The 10,156-nt window shown below is 37.9% G+C and overlaps 1 protein-coding gene across 1 annotated transcript in view; it reads left to right on the forward strand.

The window, feature by feature from the left end:
• The window catches only part of LOC109918345 (ankycorbin), a 41,429-nt gene extending 32,236 nt beyond the window's left edge, over positions 1 to 9,193 (forward strand). Inside the window, exons 8-10 of the mRNA XM_020518263.2 lie at positions 705 to 854; positions 4,659 to 4,724; positions 7,326 to 9,193. Coding sequence (XP_020373852.2) covers positions 705 to 854; positions 4,659 to 4,724; positions 7,326 to 7,403 — 294 coding nt within the window. The 3' untranslated portion in view covers positions 7,404 to 9,193. The remainder of the gene's footprint in view (positions 1 to 704; positions 855 to 4,658; positions 4,725 to 7,325) is intronic.
• Positions 9,194 to 10,156: the final 963 nt, after the last annotated feature.

Genomic DNA, 10,156 nt, shown 5'->3' on the forward strand with positions numbered 1-10,156 from the left:
TCAATACTATATAAATTATTGACAAATAATTAAACAATATGGTGATTGTGACCTCTTCAATGAAATTATTTTTACACAAACTTAGGAAGTCAGTAATTGGAATATATCTGATATATTGTTTTGATTGTGTAAATTTAGAAACCTTTCTCTAAATGTAAGAGGGCTTCATTTTCCTTTAATTCGGTTCTCAGCAAAATATATTGAGTCCACTTATTACACAAGGCTGTTCTTCCTAACAGCAATATAAGGAGCTTTTGGGAACGATATTGGAATCTAATCCCACCTCTATTGCATTGCCAATTCAGCCACTTCTTGGGACACCCATGCAGCAAAAGTTCATTCCAAATTAGCCTTTTATTTGTGTTGCAGGAATCTGATTCAGAAACACTACACAGTTAGTCTGTGGAGAAAGAAAAATAATCTAAAGATTATTGAGCTACTAAGTGTTTCAAGCTGATTCCGTTTTTGTTTCCTGTGTGTCCTTTGCGGTTTCTTCTTTATTAACATACCAAACATTTCTCAGCCCTTCTGGATTCAAATTGAATTATGGAACAAGCTCAAGTGGTGGCATTACTGTCCCTTTTCCCATGTACGAGGATATTAATGGGAATGTTATACCAAATTCATCTTTTTTTTCTGGCCCTTGCATAATGAATCTAATCTCTCACACCAGTTGAACATATTGTATTTTGGTGTTTACACAGAACAGTGAATTGTCCAAGGAAGTGAGCAAACTAAAAGAGGCACTCAACAGTCTTTCTCAACTTTCTTATACTGCAAGCACTGTCAAAAGACAAAATCAACAGCTTGAGACACTTCAGCAGCAAGTGAAGAATTTACAACACCAGTTATCTGTAAGTAACATACATGTCCTCTTTGGGAAACTGTGTGTATGCTTGATCATATTATGTATTTCGTTATGCTGTGCTATAACATCCTTCGTAATAGATTCTAACATATTCCCAATCACAGTTGCTAAGCTAACTGGCCTACAGTTACCAATACTTTTCGTCTCAAAGAACGAAGAGAACAAAGAACAGTACAGCATAGGAACAGGCCCATATTAGAAAGGGTGCAGAAAAGATTTACAAGGATGTAATTGAGACTGGAGGGGAGTTATAAGGGGAGGCTGGATAGGCTGGGAATTTTTTTCACTGGAGCATAGGAGAGGTGACCTTACAGAGGGTTATAAAATCATGAGAGGTATAGATAAGGTGAATAGCAAAGGTCTTTTCCCTAGGGTGGGGAAATCCAAAACTGGAGAGCATGATTTTAAGGTGAGAGGAGAAAGAAATAAAAAGGACCTGAGGGCAACTTTTCACTAAGAAGGTTTGTTTGCCAGAGAATGTGGTAGATGCAGCTGCAGTTAGAACATTTAAAGACATTTGGACAGGTACATGAATAGGAAAGAATAGGAAGGATAAGGGCCAAACGCAGGCAAATGGGACTAGTATAGTTTGGGAAATTTGGTTTTGTATGACTCTATGATATGATGCCTTTCTAAACTAAAAAATCTTTTGCCTGTACGTGGTCTGTATCCCTCTATTCCTTGCCTACTCATGTATCTGTCAAGATGCCTCTTAAATATTGCTACTGTATCTGCTTCCACCACCACCTCTGGCAGTGCATTCCAGGCACTTGCCACCCTCCGTGGTCAAAAGAAACTTGCCTGTCACCTCTCTTTTAAACTTACCCCCTTTTACCTTAAACCTATGTCCCTTAGCGCTTGACATTTCCACTCTGAGTAAAGGACTCTGACTATCCATTCTGTCCATGCCTCTCATTATTCTGTACACTTCTATCAGGTCGCCCCTCATCCTTTGACATTTAGTGAAAACCCACCAAGTTTGTCCAGTCTCTCCTTATAGCTAATACCCTTCAAACTAGGCAGCATCCTGGTAAACAATTTCTGTACCCTTTCCAAAGCCTCCAGATTCTTCTGACAGTGTGGCGACCTGAACTGTACATAACATTCCAAATGTGGATGAAATAAAATTCTATACGGTTGCAACACGACTTGCAAATTTTATACTCTGTCCCCGAATGATGAAGGCAAGTATACCACATGCCTTCATCACCACCTTATCCACTTGTGCTGCCACTTTCAGGCAACTGTAGATCAGTACACCTAGATCGCTCTATGTTGATGCTACTAAGAACCCTCACTGTATACTTCCCTCTTGCATTAGATCTCCTAAAATGCATAACCTCAGATTTGTCTGGATTAAACCTCATCTGCCATTTCTGTGCCCAAGTCTCCAACCAATCTATATCCTGCTATCTCCTCTGGCAATGCTCCCCACTATCTGGAGCTCCTCCAATCTTTGTGTCACCTGCAAATTTTCTAATCAGGCCACCTATGTTCTCCTCCAAATTGTTTATATATATATATATATATATATATATATGCAAACAACAGGCATCCCAGCACTGATTCCTGTGGAACACCACTAGTCACCCTCCCCTGTGACTGTCTGTCTGCTATGACTAAGCCAGTTCTGTATCCCTCTTACCAACCCACTGTGAATCCCATTTGACTTTACCTCTTGTATCAGCCTGCTACAAGGGACCTTGTCAAAGGCCTTGCTAAAGTCCATACACGATATCGATTATCCTGCCCACGTCAATCATCTTTGTCACTTCCTGAAAAACTCAATCAAGTTTGTGATACAATACCTTCCCCACACAAAGGTATGATGCATTTCAATAAAAAGTCCATATTTTTCCAAATGTGAGGAGATCCTATCCCTATGAATCTTCTACAGTAATTTACCTAACACTTACATAAGGCTCTGCGGCCTGTAATTTCCTGGATTTTTCCTGTTGCATTTCTTAAAGGAACAACGTTGGCTATTCTCCAGTCCGCTCCTGTGATGAGAAAGGATACAGATATTTCATACATGACCTCAGCAATTTCCTCACCTGCCTCCCTCAGCATTCTGGCGTAGATCCCATCAGGCCCTGTGGACTTGTCTACTTTAATGTTTTTTCAAAACACCCAAAACCACCACCTTTTTATATAGATATGCCCTAGAATATCAACATAACCATCTCGAGACTCACCATCTCCTATGTCTTCTCCTTTGTGAATAATAATGCAAAGGATTTGTTAAGGACCTCACCCATTTCCTCCGGCTCAATGCATAAATCCCGCCTTTGTCCTTGAGTGGGACCTACCTTTTTGCTAGTTACCCTGTGGTTCCTTTTATACATATAAAATGCCTTGGGATTTTCTTTCATCCTGTTTGCCTCCTTCCCTTTTTAGATAAAGGTGTAACATTGACAGTTTTCCAATCCTCTGAAACTTTTCTAGAGTTTAAGTATTTTGGAGGCTTATTACCAATGCATCTGCTATCTCTGTAACTGCTTACTGTAATATTTCAGGACACAATCCATTTGATAAGGACACTTAGTGACCTTTAGCTCCATTATTTTCCTCAGTACTTTCTTTCTATCATGATAATTGTTGTATTTATTTCCTATCCCCATTTTTGCCCCTTGATTATTTGGTATTTTTGAAAGGTTATCAGTGTCTTCTACCATGAAGACTGATGAAAAGTATTTATGCAACTCGTTAGCTATTTCCTTGTTCCCCATTATTATTTCCAGACTACGATTATTAAGCAGTTAGTGAAATCACAGGAACTTCTACTTTTAAGGTATTGGTCTTGTCATTTAAAAACCCATGAAACAATCACACTTTATTGAATTAAGTGTAACTGGATGTCTAAAAATGTACTAACTCTATAATTACTGTTAAGATCTTTACTGTCCTTGAAAGTTTGATTTTATACTTGAAGAATAGAGACTTCCCTAATACAATTAAAAAGACACATTTATCAAATAAATTTATCTTTATTTTAGATTCTACTTTAATCGATTCATAATGTGTTGTATTGCCTGAAATCTGTAATGACAGTGAAGGAGTTCAATGCTTGTAATCTCCTAGTTTGCACTTTGGGAGAATACTTGTGCTGATACCCCCGTTGCTGGAAGCATGGTATTCCTGTTACCTTGGCTCTATACTAGAACCGCCATTGGGAAAGGGGAATTCTTTGCTGTTAAATCGCTCAATTTTGGGGTAGAGTTCTTCGAGATCAGCAGCAATGCTGTTCTTTTGCTGCAGTCTGCAAAATTTAATCCATTATCTTGCAAAGGCAGGAAAACAATGGCGTGTATAAAATATAGTACCTCGAGTACAATATTACCAAAGCATCTCGTGGTCCATCATCGAACAAGACATAACTGTAAACCAGATGAAAATAATACAACAGATGATCCAGTGCATGGTTGAAGTGGTAGATTTTAAAGAATGTCTTACAGGAGAAGCAGCAGTGAGATGGATAGATTTAGGGTGGGAATTTCAGTCCTAAAGACCAAGTTGTTGAAAGCACAGCCATCAGTGATGGAGTGATTAAAATTGAGAGATATCAGGGTGTAAAATTGAAGTGCAGAGATCTCATCAGATTGTAGTGAAGGAGTTTAAAGGATTAGATTTTTCTAAAATGAGAAACTTAAATATAGTCAAAATGAATGGGTAAATTATCTTAAGTGAAAGTCCTAAATGAAGTTATTTTTTGACATAGTTCAATTTCTTGTTTTCCAAATATGTAATACAGTTAATCTAATCAATCAGATATTATTTTGTAAAATTACAGGATGCAAATCAACGACATCATGAGGTCGTGTCTGTGTATAGAATGCACCTTCTGTATGCAGTTCAGGTAGGTTTCTGTAATTATTGATTGTATATTGCACAACACAGTTTAGGTAATTCCTGATTTGAGGGATTTCTTTATTTCATAAAAAATTCCTACATTACCTTTGTGAACCTTAATATGAAAAGACGCCTTGGTTTTTTGTTTCAGATACTTCCTTTGGCAAAAGATTCAATGTTTGAAAAGAGTTAATGTAAAGAAAACTTCAACCTTTCTGTTTACTTGATAATTTTAAAATAGTTATGATTTCTCCCTTTCAAACCATTTCACTGTGCACATTTTGATATTCATTCACAAATTATCCTTCAGAGAATGTCACCGGATTTTCTATGCTTTTGAGAAATAGCGCCAAAAGCTGTGCACCTTCATGACCAAATTTTAAACTTTGAATGTTTTATCTACTTCATCTCTCTTGAGTTCCCAAGGTGATGCCACACTCTAACTGGTGCATAAGTGCTGCTACGTATAAGCCATCTTCTTCATTTTGTAGCTTGTAAGTTTCTATTTATAAAACCTCTAAAGCATTGTTGCCATTTTTTATGACAATAATGATCTGTACTCATACTTGAATGGAATTAACCAATTATACCCTGGATCTTGAATGGAATTAACCATTTATACCCTGGATTTTTTTAAAAAATGGCAGTTTTAGGGGCGTGGAGGTTGCTAACTAAGCCAGCATTATTATTTATCCTTAATTCCCCTGGAGAAGGTGTGGATGAGCTTCCTTCTTAAACCACTGCATTCCTTGGAGTGTAGGGACAGCCACAATGCTGTTAGGAAGAGAGTTCCAGGACATGACCATTTACTTTGAAGGGGAATGGTGAAATATTACCAAATTAAGATGGTGTTTAGTTTGGAGGGGACATTGCAGGTAGTTGTGTACTCATGCATCTGCTGCCCTTGTCCTTCTGGCTGGTAGAGGTCAAGGGTTTGGACAATGCTGTGTAAGGTTTGTAAGATGTCAAAGTCAACAAACATTTCAGCATTTTTCCAGAGGTTTCTGCACCTGTTCACTCTTAATTCTTCAATCCAGTTACTTGATACTTCTTTACGTCACATTTATATCTGTGAGGTGTTTGTCCAACAAAATAACTTGTCTATGTCCTCCTTATGTTTTCGTGTAATCAATCTTTACTGTTTGCTAAATGGTTAACTTCTGTGAAATCAGCAAATGTTGCTGTTCTATTCCCTATATTGAAAAGTAAACTGAACACTGATCTCTGATGTACAGCTATTCTAATCTGTTTAATTTCTCCTGAGGGTCCGAGTGTCTCTTACTAGTGGAAACATCTCTGCATCCACTCTATCCAGGCCTCTCAGTATCCTCTAAGTTTCAATCAGATCCCCTCCTCATCCTAAACTCCAAGTACAGATTCAGAATCCTCAACTGTTCAACATATGACAAGCCCTTATCATATCCCCGGGATCATTCTTGTAAAGGGGAGGTGACGGCCTTGTGGTATTATCCCTCTACTGTTAATTCAGAGACTCAGGAATGTTCTTGGAAGGGTGGGGGGAGCGTGGAGTGGGGTGCAGGTTTGATGGCAGGAATTTGAATTCAATAAAATCTGCAATTAAGATTCTAATGATGACCATGAATCCACTATCAATTGTCAGAAAAAAAATGATTTGATTTACTAATTTCCTTTAGGGAAGGAAACTTGCCATCCTTACTTAGTCTGGCCTAAATGTGACTCCAGACCCAGAGCAGTGTGGTTGACTCTGCTGTCTGGGCAATTAGGGGTGGGCAATAAATGTAGCCTTGTCAGTGATGCTCTCATCCTGCGAATGAATAAATTTAAAACAAATCTCCCCTGGACCTCCTCTATGGCCAGTCATCTTACTTTAGATATGGAGCCCAAAATTGCTTGCAATATTCCAAATGCGGTCTGACCAGATCCTTATACAGACTCAGCAGTACATCTCTGCTCTTGTTTTCAAGCTTTCTTGAAATGAATGCTGACAGTGCATTTGCTTTCCTAACTACCAACTGAACCTGCATGTTAACCTGAAGAGAATCTTGAACTAGGACTCCCAAATCCCTTTGTGCTTCCGATTTCTGAAGCCTTACCACGTGTAGAAAATAATCTATGCATCTATTCTTTCTATATAAGTGCACTTTCCCACATTGTATTCCATCTGCCAAATCTTCGCCCACTTTCCCAGCCTGTACAAATTTTTCCGCAGCCGCCCTGCCTCCTCAACTACACCTTGCCCTGAACACCATGGGCCCTTATCTTATTGAGCAGCCTCCCATGTGCACCTTGTCAAATGTCTTCTGGAAATCCAAATGCATCACGTCCCCTTGCTCAGCAGCAGTTTGCTTTATTTGAAAATGAAGTGACTTGATGGAGATGTTCAAAATCACATCCACATTTAAAAGAGCAGATGGAGAGAAACCACTTACCCTGGTCAGATGAAGCCTGCCTATTGTGTATACTGAACCAAGAGTTGTCTTGAAATTGATACTCTTGCAGGATTGAAGTCCACTTCTTGTACCTGAATCTTTAAACTTCCTTTGCAGGGACTCCATTGTTCTTATATTTAGGATCAAAAGTTGTATAGTTTGGTTCATGAATTTACATTTTGTAAATATATTTCCAGGGTCAAATGGATGAAGATGTTCAGAAGGCTCTGAAACAGATTTTGACAATGTGCAAATCTCAGCCACAGACGAAGTAATTTATATGTATATATAAAACATTACTTAGCCAACCTTTGTCTAATGTTCAATTGTCACTGCTGTTAAAATGAATGAGTACGGGATAATTTACAGTTAAAACTGCAGAAAAATGTTTACAGGAGCTTTCTTTGTTCTACCTACTAACTGTATGTACATTATATTAAAATGTGTAATCAGTTTGTTTGTACCAAAATTCCAATAGCAAAAATTCATTGGAACAAGCTAGTTTGTACAGTTGTTATCATATTTGCTCAGAACATATTTAGTTTGTTGATCATGCCATTGGAACTGCAAGCTCTTGATACCTGTGGTTAGGGAATGGTATGAATCACCAGAAACACAAGTATCCAACATCAGATACTTAACAATACAATTGTACAATAATTTAATGAATGTTATGGGTACACAGGAAATACTGAATGTACTGGAGAAGCTAATGCCATCTTGTCATCACGGGCCAAAGGGCCTATTTCCACACTGTAGGGATTTTATATTTGACCTACAGATGTATACAATGTAGCTGGGGGGAAGCAGTGTAAACTGAAGAGAAAAAGGGCAATTTGTGGAAATTGGAAAAGTATTGGTTTGAATACCGAGAGTCTAAGCAAGAGAAAAATGCAAAGTACAAATGAAAAGCAGACAAGTGAACATTTCTGTTGGATTAATTACATTTTGTATGTGACCTTTTGATTATTGCTGAAAGTCCTTAAATTGGATTATTTCTACTCCTGGCATGTTGGTTTGTGGAATCTTGCCATTCCTTTCTGCATACTTGTCCTCTTTTGCACCATGATATGGTCCAATCTCAATTATGAATGTAAATGCTACATGCTTATTCAATAATTTTACAATCATTACTCTACTCCCGTCATCTCAACACAATGTACAGAATTTCAGATTTTTTTAAACCTTATGAGTAGGATCATTCCTTGCAGCATTTAACACCTCGTTAGGCATTATCTGGTTCGAGGTGGCCTTTCCACGACTCCCTGGCAGAATTCCCTCAAGAGTGCTGTCAGCAAAAGTCCCATTGGCACCCAGGGAATGACCGCTAGACCCAGTCTCTTGAGTCGGTGTACTGGAGCCCCAGCATGGGTGTGAACTCATGAATAGGGGAAGGGAGAACCAGAGGGTGGAGGAGAGGGTATTGCTTTGAAAGCCAGGCGTAGAGAGAACACCTGCAAGGCAAAGACACTGGATTTTGAAAGGAGACCAGAAATGGAAACAGCACGATGGCACAATGCCACCCCACTTGGCCTTAGCAAGATAACCTAATGTGCACCTCCCACTTCCTCGAGCCCCTCCCATTAGCCTGAGTGGGAAATTCCACTTTAAGGTGCAAACTGGGGCAAAAGCTGTGTTTCCCATTTTAGGATTCACCCCCATCCCGTAAAATTTCAGCCAGGTCAGGGGATAACAGGGAGATAAGACACCCGTTTTTTTTTTAATAGACCTCCCTGCCAGCTAACCTGTTAGCAGGAGTCCACAAAATTCTGTCTGTATGACTTTGGTTGACATAAATGAAACATTTGCCTGCACTAGGTTTGCAATTAAGATATGTTGCACCATTAGAAACAATAGAGTCAACTGATGCTTCTCGTTCTCCATGACCTAAGAGCATTAGTAGTTTGCTCATAAGGCTTAAGATAAAATAGATGATGTGTTAAACTTCTTTCAAATACTATTATATGCAGTGTACAGCATAATTTTGATATACAAAGCTGCAACTACCTAACAATTCTCATGCCATTTGAGTCAAAAGTTATAAATTAAACAGCAAATGGTGAAACATTTTTTAACTTATTGTCACAACCTCCTTCATATCAGAAATTCTGTAGCTGATAAACTAGTCATAATAGTAAAAGTGTTTCACATTTTTGCAGGTTCATAATCTTTATCAGCATATAGATCTGAATAAAAACCTTTGAGTTACCTAAAGCAGATATGTGCAGATATACATTGCCACATTATATTCATTCATTAAAGTTCCACTGCTTGATACTTAGTGAAGAATTAAAATCACTCTGATTTAAAAACCTGCTCGAACTTTACATTTGAAGCTCAATGTAATGAACAATATTAAACAAAATAAATTTAAATAGTGCACGATTTGCATCTTAAATACATAGGTTATTTTGTCATTTGACCTTTGAAGACAGATATTATAATTCCTTCTCTAGATCAAATTACATATACATCTAACCAGAATTAAAAATATGTAAATATTTAAATATTTGGAAGATCCATTCCCTTGTATACAGTTAAAATTAGTTGGGAAAACATAGAATAATAGTGTTTCAATATAAACCAAGGAAAGGCCCTACATCTCATTTATAGTGCATTTTTTTGGAAGGGTTGGGTGTGGGAGTGCAGTATTCCCTATAATGAATAAAAAATTGAATGCAAGCTATCTTGTAATATGTATCTATCTCATAACAACAACTTGCAGTTGAATCTGTGCATCAACCGAAGCAGTGTTATTTCTTCATGTTAAGATAATGTTGTTTATATTCTAAACAAACAAAGCTCAGAATAATAAAGGATTCATAGAGATCACAGATTTATATTGTATGATTCCCCACTGGGATTTTTGTTAACATATGTCATTTCAAGCTATTTACGAGTTATCAGTAATAGAAAACATGTATTGGAGGATGTAGGAACTGCAGATGCTGGAGAATCTGAGAAAACAAGGTGTGGAGCTGGATGAACACAGCAGGCCAAGCAGCATCAGAGGAGCAGGAAAGCTTCT

This window comes from Rhincodon typus, chromosome 1 (genome assembly GCF_021869965.1).
Source record: "Rhincodon typus isolate 14 chromosome 1, sRhiTyp1.1, whole genome shotgun sequence".
Taxonomy (NCBI): Eukaryota; Metazoa; Chordata; class Chondrichthyes; order Orectolobiformes; family Rhincodontidae; genus Rhincodon; species Rhincodon typus.